This window comes from Podarcis tiliguerta, assembly GCF_965153285.1.
Source record: "Podarcis tiliguerta genome assembly, chromosome: 3".
Classification (NCBI taxonomy): domain Eukaryota; kingdom Metazoa; phylum Chordata; class Lepidosauria; order Squamata; family Lacertidae; genus Podarcis; species Podarcis tiliguerta.
This window is the reverse complement of record NC_139536.1, coordinates 38507810-38525062: the sequence shown is the minus strand read 5'-3', so window position 1 is coordinate 38525062 and position 17253 is coordinate 38507810. Positions and strand designations below refer to the sequence as shown.

General features: G+C 43.4%; 2 protein-coding genes across 4 annotated transcripts in view; one reads left to right on the top strand and one right to left on the bottom strand.

The window, feature by feature from the left end:
- The first annotated feature begins 16 nt into the window (after nt 1–16).
- On the top strand, nt 17–8869 carry POLR1C (RNA polymerase I and III subunit C). Of its 2 annotated transcripts, none has more exons than XM_083434659.1 (9): nt 17–145; nt 1186–1257; nt 2965–3072; nt 4856–4988; nt 5490–5606; nt 5848–5997; nt 6596–6745; nt 7470–7586; nt 8219–8869. In XM_083434659.1, exons 3-9 carry the CDS (start codon nt 2983–2985, stop codon nt 8335–8337), a joined length of 876 nt encoding a protein of 291 aa, XP_083290785.1. In that variant the 5' UTR covers nt 17–145; nt 1186–1257; nt 2965–2982; the 3' UTR covers nt 8338–8869. The 2 variants fall into 2 exon arrangements, with proteins under 2 accessions (XP_083290785.1, XP_083290784.1); XM_083434658.1 differs by lacking the exon at nt 17–145 and adding an exon at nt 189–470.
- Nucleotides 8870–9243: 374 nt separating this feature from the next.
- Nucleotides 9244–17253, bottom strand: part of XPO5 (exportin 5) — a 35207-nt gene continuing 27197 nt past the window's right edge. Inside the window, exons 24-32 of one of the 2 annotated variants that reach the window (XM_083434623.1) lie at nt 16700–16797; nt 15829–15875; nt 14904–15001; nt 13518–13580; nt 13273–13355; nt 12752–12859; nt 12435–12575; nt 12084–12248; nt 9244–10750 (exon numbers count right to left, since the gene is read on the bottom strand). In XM_083434623.1, the coding sequence (XP_083290749.1) occupies nt 10613–10750; nt 12084–12248; nt 12435–12575; nt 12752–12859; nt 13273–13355; nt 13518–13580; nt 14904–15001; nt 15829–15875; nt 16700–16797 (941 nt within the window). In that variant the 3' untranslated portion in view covers nt 9244–10612. The remainder of the gene's footprint in view (nt 10751–12083; nt 12249–12434; nt 12576–12751; nt 12860–13272; nt 13356–13517; nt 13581–14903; nt 15002–15828; nt 15876–16699; nt 16798–17253) is intronic. The other variant, XM_083434624.1, reaches the window with a different exon arrangement.

Sequence of the window (17253 nt, the reverse complement as noted above, 5' to 3'; positions counted from 1 at the left end):
AGACTTAGGAGCTCTCGCGACATTTCGTGACAGGCGACCTATCCTTTGCGCCATCTTGGTTGCTCCGGCCTAGGTTGCCCAAGGAGGGACCTATGAAGCCGTGGTCTGTGAGAGACGGACAGAGAGGAAAAGGAAAGCCTAACAGGTAGCACCCGAGGCCAATTTACGTTCAGCTCTAGGCCAAACCGATCCAAAGAGCGTTTTTTGACGCCACGCACAACATGGCAGGTTGAACGCGAGCAACGTGTTTTCCTTTCGGTCTATGAATGTGCCTCAGCCATAGGCTGGCCTGTATCACGTGACTCAGAAAGCGTTGCTCTCCCCCCGCCTTCCTCCTGAAAACAAAACTCGACGCCGCGCGCCGCAGCTGCGTGTTTTTTCCGCAGCCGGTGGAGGGGAAGATGGCGGCGTCCAGGAGCGTGGAAGAGATGCGGAGCCGGGTGGTCCTGGGCGAGTTTGGCGTCCGCAACGTAAGTCAAAGAGCAGGAAAGATGCCGGAGGAGCGACAATCTCTGGTCCCGAAGTGGAGGCAGCTAAAGGGCTTAGTGTGAGGCTTTCATGGGGACTGGAAGGGATACACGCGTCGAGGGCTGCGTGTTGCGTGCGCGTGGCGCCAGTCTTTGGTGTGGACAGGCGTAGTTCCTGCTCAACGATTCATATATATTTATTTTATTATTTATACTGTCTTTTTAATGACTGATGTCCATTACAAAATAAAAACCCAATGCAAAAATCCAACTAAAATACTCTACTAATACAGAAAACATCTATTGGTTGGCATATATGAAGTGGCTTCATTAAAAACAAAGTGATGTGTTAGAGTTGAAGTAATGTGTCTGAGATGCTTGGGAAGTTTTGCCTATTTTCCACATGCAAGTCGACTTATTGGACAATCGTTAGATGACCAGTAACACACGTGTAAATTCTGCCCTCTCCCTTTGTGCTGCAGATAACCTACGTAAAGTGAATATCTGCCACTCGTTCTGCCCTTTGAACACCTGAATCTGCCTTACATTGAGTCAGACCCTGGGTCTGTCCAGCTTGGTATCATATACTTTGGCTGGCAGTGACTCTCCAGGGTTTCAGACAAGAGCCTTTCCTAGCTCTAGCAGGGGATTAAGCCTGGAACCTTGTGGGTGCAAACTACATGCTATACCACTGAGCTGTGGTCTTTTCTTCTTCTAGGTCCACACAACAGACTTTCCTGGGAATTACTCTGGATATGATGATGCCTGGGACAAGGAGAAGTTTGAAAAGGTGAGTACTTTTGGTGCTTAAGTAAATGGGTTGTACATCTTCCTATTGGACACTCTAAAATGCTGGCTTCCTTTAGGCCGGGGATCCCCCCTCCAATGGCGCTCCTGTGGCCGTCCAGATGTTGTTTGACTCCAACTCCATCAGCCCCAGCCAGCATGGCCAATAGTTAAGGATGATGGAAGTTGTAGTCCATGCGCATCTGGAGAACCCCAGGTTTCCCACCTCTTCTTAATAGTTTTTCTTGTGCCTACTGATGTCCTTCATAGTGTTATGAATTTGGGGTGGGAGGAAGAAGGCTGAATGCAGCTCCCTTCTAACCCCTGGATCCAGCAAGTGTTAAAATATAAACTAGGCTAGCTTCCTGTGTTGAGGTGATAGCCAGTGTGATGAGCCGTTAAGAGAAACAAAGGAAAGTGGATCTGTGTGAGGCAGCAAATGGATGCCCTCCTCCTTCAACTGACTGGTAACTGGAAAAAGACAGAAGCAAGAATTGAGAGCTGGCAGTGAGGTGACATAGAACTACAGCAGTAAGCTGGAGGGAGACTCATAGCAACATTTGAGATCAATGTTTGATTTTTAATTGAATCTAAGTCTGCGACTATGGGAAAAACAAGACCCTCCATTGTAGGCTCAGGTTATGTGTGTATATATATATTTACATACATACATACATACATACATATATATATATACATACATATATATATGTAAATAAGCCATATATTGTAAAGACACCACAATCTCCACTGTGCCTCATTTCCAAAAGGAAACATGAACCCTGGGTAACCACCTAAACCCCTGGAATCTTGCATCACTCAGTGATTGTGGGGGCATGCAAAAATAGCAACCTGTAGGGTTGTGGAATATCCTGTCTTTCTAGATCAACCTTCTCCAACCTGATTGCATCTAGATGCTTGAGATCAAAAATCTCATCACTCCAGCCAGCATGGCCAGTGGTTAGGAATGATTTGTAGCTTTGTTCAGGCTGTCGTACTGTTCAGACAAGAATTCAGAAATGCTGTCAGCCTAGTTGGACACTATGCATCTGGGCTGTGGGTTTAAAGTGTGCTCCAGGATGCTTTTCAAAGGTACACAAATGAAAAAGTGCATCTTAGCTTGAGGTTTGTTGAGAATGATGCTGCTGGTGGTAGGCAAATGACTCTCAGTCAGAGATACAGGAGGCACCTTCATTATAATGTCTCCAAGGGCAGTTAAAACATGTTTATTCACGCAAACATTTCACTCTGGTTCAATTGCCCTTTGCTTTGTCATTAAGTTTTTACGCTGTTGTGTCGTATTGCACTGTTGTCAGTGAAGGGTGCTCTCTTAGAAGAAAGATGACACTGCCCCACCCAGCTCACCTAATCCTGAACAAGTCCTCACGTGCCTGCCTTCTTCCTTACATCCAGTCCAGGGGGTGGCACTGGCCATGAACCTCCTCCTGCTTGATCTCTGTGTTGTCCTTGTACGACTCAGGAGGGAGGTGGATAGTAGCAAAGCTAAAATTAGTTGGTTCTATCTGACATTGGCTCTGGTGTCACCTACTGTTGGTCTCCTTGCCTTCCACCCTACGGTTCCCAATGAGCACCAGCCATGGGTCCTTGGGTTGTGTGGGTTACTTGCCACATTTTATTTCATGGCATTTTTATCATATTAAACCTACAAACAATGTCCATTTTGAACACTTGTCCTTCTTGTCCCCAACAGAATTTCAGAGTAGATGTGATGCACATGGATGAAAGCACTCTGGAATTTGACATGGTGGGGATTGATGCTGCCATTGCTAATGCCTTCCGACGCATCTTGCTTGCTGAGGTATCCATTTCTCTTCCCAAGCAACTAATAAGACACTTGCAAGATAATCCTTTAGTTGCCCAGGTTTGGCTGCTACTCCTTTCTGCAAGTACAAAAAGGCCAGAATGGAGTTGTTTTAGAATATACAATAAATATATTTCAGATTTCCCTGAAAAATATACAAAAATATGTTGGGAGGAAATCTGTTGAGCAGGTTAGTTAAAGACTCCAATATGGGCAAAATGAGATGGGAGGCCTTGAGAACCATTTGAAATATATAGAAACACTTCTGAACGTTGCAATGTTTAAAATATACTTCTCTGTTGTGGAAAGCAAGCAGACATTCATGAATTTCAGATGCCATTAGAATCTAGAAAAACTGTTGTCTGGAATAGCAAGCTTGGTGCTGTGTATAGATTATCTAGTCATTTGGGGATAATTTGTATAAATCAGATTTTTAGTGTTTTATTGGATGTGTCAGTGGCCATTGGTGTTAGGCACTTTCATAGAGCATGGATCGAGGAACAGCTCTTGGCCAATGTGACTGCACAAAATGTTCAAATTCTTATGATATGAATGATAGAATTGTAGAGTTGCAAGGGATCCTGAGGATCATCTAGTCCAACCCCCTACATTGCAGGAATATGCAGGTGTCCCATATGGGGATTGAACCTGCGACCTTGGCATTATCAGCACCACCCTCTAACTAACTGAGCTATCAATGCTCAAACCCATTGAGCTGTTCCATGATAGCTTAATTCCATAATACACTTGATAGTATTTAAGGTGCCACAAGACTCCTGCTAATTTTTCTGTATTTAGAAGCAGTATAAATCTTAGTCCCCTGCATTGCATACTAACAATGAATGGTGGCATCTCTGCTTATGAGATTCTTGGTGGCACCTGGCTAGTCTTTGTTGCAAACAGACTGATGGAGTAGATAGGCCACTAGCTGAATCACACAAGCTCATTCTCAAAATAAAATGCCTTGGTAATATTTTAAACCATCCTTGATGAATTTGCTAATGGTGAGGTGTAGACAAACTTCCTGGCCCAGCGTCCTCATCAATGCACTAAACTGGTCCTCATTTATTAATTTTACTTGATTTCTTACCCACATTTTACCATATGGTTCCAGGGCAGGTTAAAGAAATTTAAAATCCAATAGTGAAGATTTAAACAAACTTTCATTTTATTTATACACCACTTCATTGTAAAAAACACACCTGCAAAACAGTTTACAAAAAGGTAAAACAACAAAACTGAGAAAAAATCACAGCCATACTTTAAAACACACAAAGGTTGAAACATGGAAACAGATTAAAATCACCATAGCTTCCTAAGCATCTGGCTGGGCTAGTCTAAACAAGAATATTTTTAGCAGGCACAAGGAGTTCCAAAGTGCAGGGAACTTACACACGCTAAACAACCAAGTTATTTCAAAAAAGTATTACGTGGCATCTGTAGTAGTTCCATTTCCGCCATTTGAAGGAGTTGAGTGGGCACATGTGGGGTAAGGTGATCCCACAGGCAAACTGGTCCCAAGTTGTCCTCCTAGAATGCCTGCAGCTGCCCCACCATGGCCCTCTCCATTAGCTTCCCCCAGAAGGGGTATTCTGGCTGATACCTGTTCCGATCCAAAGGGTCCAGAGCTAGCGTCTTTAGGAGCAGCCGCACCACAGCCTCTTTCAATGCAGGTAGGGCTGAAATGATCGCTGTAGCTCTTTATTGAGGACTGCTGCTTTGAGAGGAAATGTGTCTGGATATTGATTTGAAATGACCTTCTTTTTTTACTCTTGCTTAGGTGCCAACTATGGCCGTAGAGAAGGTCTTTGTGTACAATAACACCTCCATTGTGCAGGATGAAATTCTAGCTCATCGTTTGGGACTGATCCCTATCTGTGCAGATCCTCGTCTCTTTGAATACAAGAGTGAAGGTGAGAAGAATTTGTGGAAGATCCCATTGGCTAGGACAGACTAGAAATTAAAACAGTGGTGGCTAGTCTACAGGCTGCATACAGCCCACTAAGAACCCCCCACAATTTATTTATTTTTTACTGTTCCCTTCCCACTGTGATATTACAATGCCAAAAGGATTTTTGTAACCTTCTCTGCAATTTGTCCAGTAAAAAAATGTATTATTATTTTATTTTACTAACCTATGACTCCACTGATGTGATTGCGTAATACCAAAAGCTATTTGTGCCCCAACAAAATGTGTCTTTAAAAAAAGGCATCCCTTAGAAGTCGGCCACACCCACTCTTACACTTTGGCCACACCCACTTTGACTCCTGGCCTCCAGTGGCTGCCTGTGGGTCAATGCAATGCTTGGCCTCACAAAAGATTAGCCATCCCCTGCACCAGAAGAACCTGGGCATCCAGTGGAAGCAGCAGTTGCTCAGGGTAACTTCAGTTTATTCTTCCGTTCCTTTTGCAGAAGACGAATGTGATGAAATTAACACTCTGCAATTCCAGTTGAAAATAAAGTGCCACAGGAATCCTCAGGCAGCCAAGGAATCGTCTGACCCTAACGAATTGTATATCAACCATAAAGGTAAAGCTGCTCCTTCCTCTGCTGTTAGTGTCATGAGAGAGACAGTCCCCAGTCCCTTTGCTCTCTCACAATTGCTCTGAGATGACAACACCAGAGCTTGCTTTGTATTATTAATTGCTTTATGCCTTCCCCAGCTTCCAGCCTATTGTTTGTTTCCTTTTGTGGAGAGAGGAGTTAAGAGTTGATTCAGTTGCCTGCCTTGTTACGGACGCAAGTCTTTTTTGGCCTTTTCTTTTTTCAGTTTACAGCAAGCACATGGAATGGGTGCCACTGGGCTCTCAGGCCGACAACATGAATGCCAAGTTCCGTCCTGTACATGACGACATCCTCATTGCCCAGCTGCGGCCCGGCCAAGAGATCGATGTACTTATGCACTGCGTCAAAGGCATTGGTGAGGCAGCTGGAGTGCCGGGATGGAGTTGGCAAACTTTTTGGAAATGTGGGGCATGGGACCACTGAGATTTCTGGGTTTGGCTAGTATTTGCTCCTTGGTGATTTACAAGATGTGTTTTGCTAATATCCTTTTTACCAGAGGATAGGATGTCTTTGGTTTGTTGGAATGGGCATTCTGCATTGTTCAGTAGTTTGTCTTTGCTTTAAGGAAGAAACTTGTCTCTGGTCCATGGTGAGACCTTGCAGTTCTCATCTCTTTGCATTGTTAAAGATCTGTCTGTGACCTTGGGCTGTGTAAAGTACAGGCGGTGACCTTTCCGTGCAGGGGTTACTGCAGGATGTCTCTGCAGCTAATGAAAGTCTGCATGTGTGTGGTCCATCATGAGGCAACAGAAATAGATTCTTTCTGTTTCGAATTCCAAATGACCTAATTTCTAACCTGTTTTGGGTAGGGCAGGTAATTTGAATTATTAACCACCAAGGAACTGGTTGTGTATATAAGTTTAGGTGGCTGATTAAAGAAAAACAACAGTTCCAGGTTTCTCACCGACTGTCCCTCTCTGATTTTTTATTTAATGAACACTCTCTTTACTCAGGTAAAGACCATGCAAAGTTTTCTCCAGTGGCTACAGCCAGTTACCGGCTATTGCCAGAAATCACTCTACTACAACCTATCGAAGGAGAAGCAGCTGAGAGGCTGAAGAACTGCTTTTCTGCTGGGGTTATTGAGGTCCAGGAAATCAAAGGTATTTTGTACCTCCTCCCCTTTGAGGACTCTGTGACCCTCCAGAAACTGTTAAGACTGTAGCTCCCATCATCTGATGAGAGAGACTTGGCATCTAACAGTTTCTGGAGGGCCAATCTCTACCCTAGACTGCAAAAATCAGAGGCTTTGTTTATTGAGATGAGAAAACCAGAAATGCTGATACACCATCTCTATACCAAGTCTGGGTAAATGTGTATTCTTCTGAGGTCTCATTTCTGGCCTACAGCACCTTGCCGCCCAGGTATTTTGTCGAGTGCGGTTTGTAGAAATTGAAAACTTGGGGCTACGATTCTTTCCTTCTGCTTGTTGTCTGCACAATGTTTCAGGGATCCTATCCTATCCTATCTGACCATCAACATGTCAGGATAATTTTAGCTTGTGAACACTCTTTGAGGTCTTGGTGAGTTCCTTGAAATAGTAATATGATTTATGCACACATACTTGGGGAGTAAAATTCCCTTGAGGCCTGTTGTTATGCATAATAAGATTAAACTGTAATTGCCCTCTGGCTAGCCTGGAAAATGCCACCTTTGGCTCCACTGCTCTGGCCTTGAGGAAATTCTTTGAAACTGTTTCCTCATTAGAATATATGTCCCTTGTCTTTGGGATGCAGAAAGGTTCGTAATTCAGCAGTAGAGAGGGAACGTTCAGTAAACACACTAGCATACCTGTTTAGCATATTAAGTGTTGGTCTGTTTCTCTAGGGCAAAAAGTGGCAAGAGTGGCTAACGCTCGATTGGACACATTCAGTAGAGAAATTTTTCGTCACAATGACCTGAAAAACCTTGTGCGCTTGGCTCGGGTGCGAGATCACTACATCTGTGAGTAAGCCTTCAAATGCTTCTGTCGCTGCCCCTTTCTCTGACATTTTACTATATGTAGTAACTGTGGGTGGTAGTCATGCGTCTAAGGGGCCTCAAGTAGTTTTCTATGCTTTTACCATAGTTCTATATAAAATCTGTTTATGTATGTACTGATGTGAAACAAAGTTGCCAATCATTTTAGCTGAGTAAGGCTGCAACCTAATTCTACTTACCTGAGAGTAAATCATAAATATGAGGTATTTCTAAATAGTCAGGATTGCAGATTTAGCACCAGATTTCAGTCTTCAAACGCTTAAGCTTACCCCTCAACCGTGCTTAAAAATCTAAAAACAGTAAAGTGTTCTTGGTGGTTACATGGTTGATGGTTACAAAAGCATAAAGATTTTCAAAGAGCAAAAATGTCCTCTCTTCCCCCCACCCCCTATTGGATGTTAAGACTGTTCTGAATTCTTAGGATTATTAACAAGAGCATAAGACCACACAGTGCAATGCTGTCTATTGAGGCATTATGTTGCCAATTGAATTGCCTTGCCTGGAGCATGTTTTGGGGTGGTTATTTTTTTTTTTTTTTTTGTATTTTCAGTTATTAAACTGGCTACCTTGGATCTAATTCTATCCCGTTTCTTCAGTTTCTGTTGAGTCAACAGGTGTCTTGCCTCCAGACGTGCTGATGAGTGAAGCAATCAAGGTGTTGATAGGAAAGTGTCAGCAGTTCCTGGAGGAGCTTAAATTCATCCAAAAGAAATAAGTTTTTCTTTCTGAAAAGTTCAGCATAAGGATTCACTTGGTTGGGATTGCTGCAGCTGTGTCATGAAGGAGGGCGTCAACCAAGTCTGGGTCAATAGACAAGGAGAAATGGACCCTCTACCACAGATGTGAAAGGCTGAAGCAAGTGGTTGTGTACCTTTTACTTTTGTGGCACTCAATTTGATATGTGGCTGAAAAGGCAGGGATATGTGATGCCACTAGGCAGCTTATTGCAAAGACCAAATTTGCCAGATATATCATAAGTGGATAAAAAATACCCTGCAAGCAGAAGATGGGTAGGCTCCAGCAATTGCAATATCTTCTAAGTTGCTTTTTTAAAGACTAATAGGACCACCTTTTCTGAGAATTGCCATTAACTTTCCACTGATGTATATTGATGGATAATCTCAAAGGTGCTACACAGTGAGGTCTAATGCCTATGATGATTCTTCTGCCACTCAAATAGCAGAATTCTAAAAAATATGATGTCATTGAGCTTCTCTATTATTTATTAAATAATTTTGAGACCTCAACTGCCTATGGAGTAAGATGATTTTTTTATCCTCTAACTGCTTTATTTTAATACATGAATGGAGGTGCAGTTGGGCTGATTATTGATCTAATAGCTTATATGTAGTTTGGCAATTTCAACTGTTGAGGAGCGTGATAAACTATCTTTACCCCATATTCAGAATGAATGGCCAAGATAATTTTAGCAATGAACTTTACCTTTGAACATTAAACTAAATAGATTTTGTGAGCCTTCCAGCAAATATAATCTTGCAGCTTTTGACCTATACAAGTTTTGCCATAGTAAAAAAGCTGCTGTAAAATTCAAACATGAGAAGAGTTGCTTCAGTGAGAACTAACTGCAGAATAACTGTGAGAATAAACTCAGGACCAAGAATTTATGTATAAAACTGAAAGAGCTTTATTGACATTCAGAGGTGTATCACAATTGATTTGAGACATCTTTAGATACAACATCCCTAACAAAACCCCTTAACATTATTATTATTTTTTTCTATTATGGCCACAGAAAATTAAAAATATACTCATGACACAATAAATACAGTTAGGCTAGACTTCAACGCTATTTGTCGTGGCAGTTTTGTTTTAATAAAAGTTACACTGAGATCAAGACTTTAAGAGGGTAAATGGAAGTTGATTTGGGGGTACTAGTGAGGATCTGAACACCAGCTTAAGGCCTGCTTCCTTCACACTTTTCTATTAATGTGACCAGATCTATGCACTGCAAAGCCACTTAAAAACATACCGGTACTTCTCTCCAATGAACGTTCTTTTGCATCTCCAGCTAAACTACTGCGGCAGTTATTAAGCAAAGACCAAATTAGTGCTGAAGATTTAAACTTAAAAGCGGGCTAGGAATCCTATGCTATACAAGCAAACCCTAGCCTACTTTAAGGCCCGATTTAGAGGCATTTTGAACCATCAGGCACTGCAGAGGATAATCCAGAACTCTGCTGCTGCGTCCCCAAATGCAGCATTTCATCCTAGTTGTTAAGTATTTCAGACCAGCACAAAGTATCCCTGGGCTATTGTCGTCTACAGTACTCTGGCGTCTGACAGCAAAGACCAGAGTTCAAGCTAGGATACGATTTTTATAATGTTCTTAGGCCAAACGAGGACCGATAGTTCACTTCAGGCTTCCTGAGGTATGGCTGAGCCAAACTGACAGTAAGAGAGACTTCACCAGTTCCTGAACTGTCTCCGGTTTGATGGGATATATGGCAGAGTGCTGCTTCTCTAGAGAAACCTGAAGTCGGCCGAGACTTGTCGGGTTCAGCAATGCTCAGTGTGCAGATTTGGGTTAACTTGGAAGAGCTGGGCCTTTCCAAAGGGAAGCAGACGAGTCCTCTGGTAGTGCCATATTGAGGCAGCCACAGTGCAGGGATCCTGAAGACATAGTAGAGATCTGGCAGCATGCTGCCTTCGCTGGAAAAGCATTGTGTGCCCATGTGAAAGTTAGTTCCGACAGAACTGGTCCACTGATTGATAGGGCTGAATGGCTAGGCTCCATCCAGGAAAATGAGGTTGTGCAATAAAGCTGCAAATGGAAATAGGGAAATCCAACAGGTTTTGTGTAGTAGATGGGATGTGACGAACTCAGTCCTCCAGCCTCCGAAGCAGAAAGAGCTGGGGGGCCAGTGAGAGAGCTGAATCCAAACACAGGGGGAAGAGTAGACAAAGTAGGCAAATGGCTACCGTGAAAGAACACAGAATAGAAAAGGGGGTAGTGAAAGTGTCCTGAGCTTTTATTGCTCAAAGAGCGCAATGAGGGTTCCATCTTCTTTATCCAATGGACTTGTATCTAGGGGTGCCTTCACCTTCTTGAAAAGAGAGGGAAGGTTTCTGATATGAACTTCCTTCCTAAATTGCTCTCCAAGGGGCTTCTGTAAGGAACAAGAGAAGTCTCCATTAGGCATTGCACATGCACAATAACTCCAGTAGAATTTCCTCTGCTGAAAAAGTAAAATATCTCTCATGCCGATACAACACTTTCATTTTGCCACAACCCTTTAATTGTGAGATTGAAACAACTCAACCTTCCTGGGCTACTGGTGGTAGAGCCATGATAGGGTCAAAGCCAATTCAAGTGTCTGTAAGGTACTTTAAGCCTTGCCAACATCCTTCTATCAGTTCTGTTGAAACAAAGAGTTGACTTGCTGCATGCCAGCAACAAAATGCTATCTTTGCTAATGACTTTTCTCCCTGCTGGATGCGGGTGGCGCTGTGGGTTAAACCAGAGAGCCTAGGACTTGCCGATCAGAAGGTCGGCAGTTTAAATCCCCGTGATGGGGTGAGCTCCCGTTGCTCAGTCCCTGCTCCTGCCATCGTAGCAGTTCGAAAGCATGTCAAAGTGCAAGTAGATAAATAGGTACTGCTCCGGCAGGAAGGTAAACGGCATTTCCGTGCGCTGCTCTGGTTCACCAGAAGCGGCTTAGTCATGCTGCCTACATGACCCGGAAGCTGTACGCCGGCTCCCTCGGCCAATAAAGCGAGATGAGCGCCGCAACCCCAGAGTCTGTCACGACTGGATCTAATGGTCAGGGGTCCCTTTACCTTTCTCCCTGCTAATGCATTCTTAACAGTTGGCCTGCCACCGATTACAAGCTATGAGAGAGGTACTTTTAACCTTTGCTCTAAAGATCAGCATATTCTGCTTTCAAACTGTGATTATTTATTTAATACTTTTATTATTATATATCCTATCTTTCCTCCAAGGAGCTTTAAGTGGCAAACATGGTTCTCCGCCTCCTCATTTTATCCTCCCAAATGTACATTAGGTTGGGGGAGAGCAACAGGCTCAAGGTCACCCCGTGCGTTTCATGGCTGAGTGGGGATTTTACACATGGGTCTCCCAAGTCCTAGTCCAAAACTCTTTAACAATTACACCACAGCGGATCTTGCATTGAAGCTGTATACTTATCCATGCAGCCAATACATGCCTAGGTCCTTTTTTTTAAAAAAAAGAGAACTAGATCTCAAGAGAAAGGCATTTGAGTTTTGCTACTGTTGTGACTAACCCGAGGCTGGTGGGACCTAGAGTCAGGACTAATAGGCTAAAAAAAGCTGTCACTGATCTAACAGTAGCCTAAGTAGAGAGAGTTGTAAATTGCTTCGGGATGCCTCATGGGAAGCAATTCATAAATGAAAACAACAACATTTTTTCCCCTGGAGGTAGGAAAGAGAGCTGTTTCTGTGCTGCTTGATGCCACAACCTACCCCTATGCAGCCTGCGATCAGGCGTTTAAAATGGTCCTTCCGGCGCTTGTCTGTTACTTTCTGTAGCGTTACGTTGAGTAGCTTGGAATCAAACTGTTCCAGGGAGTCTTTCTGAATTTCTGGAATCTGTTCCATCACTGCTTTCAGCTCAGCATACCGTGGACGCTTCAAATAGCAAAGAAGATAGTGAACAGGGATCGTTACCAGAACAAAACCAACACATAAGCCCTGGGAAATTAAGAGCCTCCCTCCCAGATCCAAATCAGGTCATAGGGGGTGGTTCAGTGGGCTTGCATCACCACTAATCCTCAAAGATGGCAGCAGACAGAAAGAGAAATTCTTTCCCCTTACCAAAGCTTCATAGATCTGGAAGGCCAAGTGAACGAGAGCTGCCATACACCCGTCATGTTGCCCATGTACTTGTAAACCTGTCAATACACTTCTGAAAAACCAGGCCACTGCTTCAGGAATCATCATGTTCTTTGTAAGCGCCTACAGAAGACAGATGAACATGTAGCAAGATAACCCAGATTCTACCCATCTTCCCAGAAAAGGTGATTTCTACGATTCACTCATACTATGCACACTGTGCCCAAAAGGAATCACTAACTCTTGGCCATATTCATCTTCACCACACTCCACCCTACTAGCCCCTGTAATGGAAGCACCTCTTTGAGCAGCGGCCAGCACAGATTTGTGGTAGTTCTTTGGCAGGACAATGTATCTTTCCATGAAAGGGATGTGAAGGCTGTAACCAGGAGCGCACTGCAGACATTCTGGAGAGAGAAAAGATAGACACGTGGCAGCCTGTGAGATTTGTTCTTGGTTCCTGAGAACAAAGGCTCTTGAGTGTAAGTATTGTATAATGTGCTGTGATACTGAAGAAGGCCAAAGTAAAAAAGGCTGAAAAAGGATTTATGATCATATCAGCCATGAAAGCTCCCTGATGCCCTTCCAGTTCGTCCAGGACAATCAGCCATCTCGGACTCAGATTTGCCCAGGAACCTAGATATGCGGAGGGCACATTTGGCTGACTGAAGCTCACAACTGTTACTGAATTTCTAAGGCCAAGGGTTTCGCCAATAAAAGTTCAGAGCTCTGTTTTAGGCTTAGAAGGGTCTACTAAAGGAAAGTCTGTTTCAAAATGTGCACACAACATGGGGAAGGAATGGAAGCTCAGCTTCCTTACCTCTTGCTTCATCAAACACTTGCCCAATTCAGTGAGCTCAGAATTAGATGGTGGAGTCACCTCTGTAGACATCATCTCCTCATCTACGGGGGAAAAAAGGCAGCATGAATGCATTCTTCATGGCACCTCAGCTTCATGGCTGAGGTGGGAAACTGAGAGTCCATAGATTTGTTAGCTTAATGATTAATCTGATCCGGAATAGAGGACCTCAAATGTGGAACAGAAAGGACAATCCATTTCCTCACCATCTCCATCTGCAGCAACAGCACTGTTCTGCTCAGCACCCTTCTTTGCGACACAGCAAACAGCTGCAAATACACCAGAGGGGGAAAGATGTGAGATATTCACAGGGGAAAACACTTTACAAGACATTACACATCCCCCTCAGGACTACCCAACTTAATTCTTCCTTTGCAATGCCTTTATATGTATATAAATGCCCTGGAGGCCGTGCCCTCCTTGCTCTGTTAGCCAATCCCCCTCCCATTCTTCCACATTAACCTCCTAGGGCTTCCCCTTCTCACCTGAAGCAACAACTAAGTTCACTTTTCACCTTCCCCACCCCATTTCTAAAACCACCTCTCTTCTATTCTCCAGTCTCACTTTGTACTCATTTTCACCTTCGCCCCCGTGTTCATGTGTCCTCCCCCATCCTTTGTGTAATTTCCCTTTCACATAGGCTACTCCTGTGGGAACCTCCGGCATCTTTCTCCTCTCACATCTTCAACACCATATCCCACCCTGACTTCACACAAATCCGGGATGGGATTTCCAATGGGAGCTATGCATGATGACAGCCTTGCATTTTTATGTCTATAGGAAGATATTACTATATATTGATAATGTATAATAAGGAGGAAAGGAGTGAAACCCACCTTTGCAGAGCAAAATGTATTTCAAATGGAACAGTATTTCCTCTAAGCCTCCCATCAGGGTGAGAGGTTTGTTATGGTTGGAAACCTACATATGAAGCACTCTGGAGGTCACTAGAGAAAGGCTATTGCTTGGTTATGTGTCTTGGACACCTAAACCAAATGGCAAAGGAAGCTGTAAGACCCAGTTCCAAAAATGATGGCAATTATTTAGGTCAGTGGCTTCCAAACTCCTTATTTTCAGGGAACAATTTCTACGGACATTTATCTGCTAATGAAGTCCTGTTCCTCTACTGCAAAATCGCCACATATTGCAAAGGATTCTGGGCCACATTTTAGGTCATGCTATCAGATCCCACAAGGTGCTGGCAGAATTGTTTTGGCCTTGCTGCCACCCTGTGTGAAAATATAGTGGGCTGTACAACATGCCCAACTCCGTTGCCATACATTTTGGGCAGCTTGTCTCTCACTACTATTTTCTCCAATTAAGGAATTAATAAACTTCCAAGGAACACAGACTGAAAAGCAGTATTCTAGGCCCTATTTAGGCTTAAATTGGGTGTGCGGCGTAAGACTGAAAAATGACAGCTTTGACAATGGAAGCACTTTTGGAGCATGAAAAACAAGATTAAGAATTATCACAGCAAGCCACTGTGGTCCCACAAATCCCAGAATAAACTTACTACTGGAATTTATTTTGCTCAGAGAGACATACTACAGATGGCTAGGCTTTTCATGCAACCTACCAGTTTCACTCACCAATTAGATCCACAACTTCTCGGGTAAGCACCCTAACTAGCTGCTCCTCTAACATCTCTTGGGATTCTGGGTTGTCATCTGCTGCATCTTCGTCACTGCTGAAGGAAAAGATGATCAATTTTAAAAACGCAAGATAGACCTGAGGACTACAACTGAAGCTGAGCATGATAGCATCACCAAGATGAAGGTAATGTTGATGGGTAGCTCATCTGTCCTGGGCAGTGAGGTTCAGTCTGTCCTAGGCAGGGTTGCACTCTCCTAAAGGATCAGGTTCATAACCTGGGGTGCAATTAGATCTAGCCTTTACTTTTGATGCCCAAATGGTTATCTGTGACAGAAAACACAGCTCAGGTAGATGTCTGTTTACCCTGGACAGAAGCAATCTTGTATTTGTTATTGTTGCCCTCAGAACACTCAGGTTATGCTATTTTAATGTATTATATGTGGGGCTACCTTTGATGACTACTTGGCTATTTAAAATTGTGCAAAATACAGCCGCAAGGAACATCTCTCACTGTTTCTGGCCTATTTATGAACATAATTCAAGCTGCTGGTCTTAACCATAACTGCTTGGGACCCAGGTAATCCAGAAGACTGTTTGCACTCCCATGAAGTTGCCTGATGCTAGACACGGTTGGTAGAGCCCTTCTCTAGGCACTTCCACAATCAAGAGGAAGCATGGGAAAGGATATTTTTGGTTGCGGCACCTAGACCTTGGGGCACTCTCCTTAGAAAAGATATTCTGAACTCTTTGACCTCTGGGCACGAGGTGAAAACCTTTTAATTTCCCCACATCTTTTAGTCGGTGTTTTAGAAAATGTTACTGCTTTGGTTGCCCCCTTCCAGAGAGACTGCAGTAGTGCAGACATCAAGTGGCATTTTTGAGTAGCAGTCCCCCCGGTTTCCTTTAAGCCATCACACTTACCAAAGCACACTTCGCTGGTTGATCACCTGCCATTTCTGGGACAGCCTCTGACAGAAAGGAACAAACAAAGAACAGTAGCATGACATGAAGGCAATCAATGAGATACACTCAGGGCTGTGTGTGTTCCATGTCAAGGGGACCCAAATTATGTGACAATAAAAACTGAATTTGGTAATCCATTTAAATTATGCAAAGTAACACCTCATCAATTCTGATTCTGCTATTTATGGAAATGAGCAGAGAACTATGCAGGACATGAAAGCCTTCCCTTTCCATGCAAGACATTTTGCTCAGCTGCACTTTTCAGCCCCTTCAGCTTTTGAGAGTTCACTAAGCTTCACCTTGCTACAGAGCATGAAGCCTCCTAGACCTCGTTGTTGGGCTAAAATCTGAAGCCTGAGCCAGTGACCATTAGTCTCTAGAGAGCTGTCTTGCATCCAGGAAACCTGGTTAAAATGTGTCCCCAACGATAGTATTACCTAAGTATTTGGGCAAGCCACCATATCCCAGTTTAACAATTTTAGGTTATATTTTAGTGATTAAGATTTAACTTACATATTTTTAACTGCTGCTATATCTGTATTGCCCCTGTTATACCCAATTGCAAATTCAAATGTATCCCTATCATGTTTTATGACTTCCCTGATATTGTATGTGAGCTGGAACTGGTCTGTGACCAAATTTCATAAATTCTATCCCAGTTTAACCTGCTTCATACAATATTGCTGAAGTGAAACTCGGGGCTCTCTGGAGAAGGGGCAGGATGTAAATGTAACAAATGCATTTCAGAACCCTGAACGACAACGAAGTCTGGAAGCCCTGGCCAGTAACAGCAGCAAATGATGCAAGTCATACACATGCTGTTTCTTACCACATACAAGTAGGTGAAGAGTGGTCCAAGTATAGGACAGATAAGAGATTCATAGTGTTCAGATGGACAGGAAAGGACCAAGGGCTTCACAAACACACCTGTGCGGAGTGAGTTAAAGAAGTCTAGCATAAGCATCAGCATTTCCACATGACAAACTACTGAACCACCCAGCCCTGCGGCTGAAGCTCTCCTTTAATGATAAACAGACTAGGAGACCAACTCCATCACCAGAAATCCCAAAGCCTGATCGGTACAGGCAACTGCACAAACCGCTCCTACTTAAAATGCTCCATAAATCTGAATTGAGAAGAAAGGCTGATTTATACAGGCTTTTTATTCCTCGAAAAAAAAGGGAGTTAAACACATGGCAGGCCACAATACATGGTTGGAGGGCTGAATTCTGAAAAGAGGGCCACAAGTTCTGCAAACTGGGCTTCCTACCATTTTGGCTGAAAGTGAAGATGAAGAACTAGGATGATTGCTGTGGCTGTTTGGACAGGAAAATCATTTACTGGGAACTCTGTTGGAAATCTCCAACTTAGACACAGAGCCAG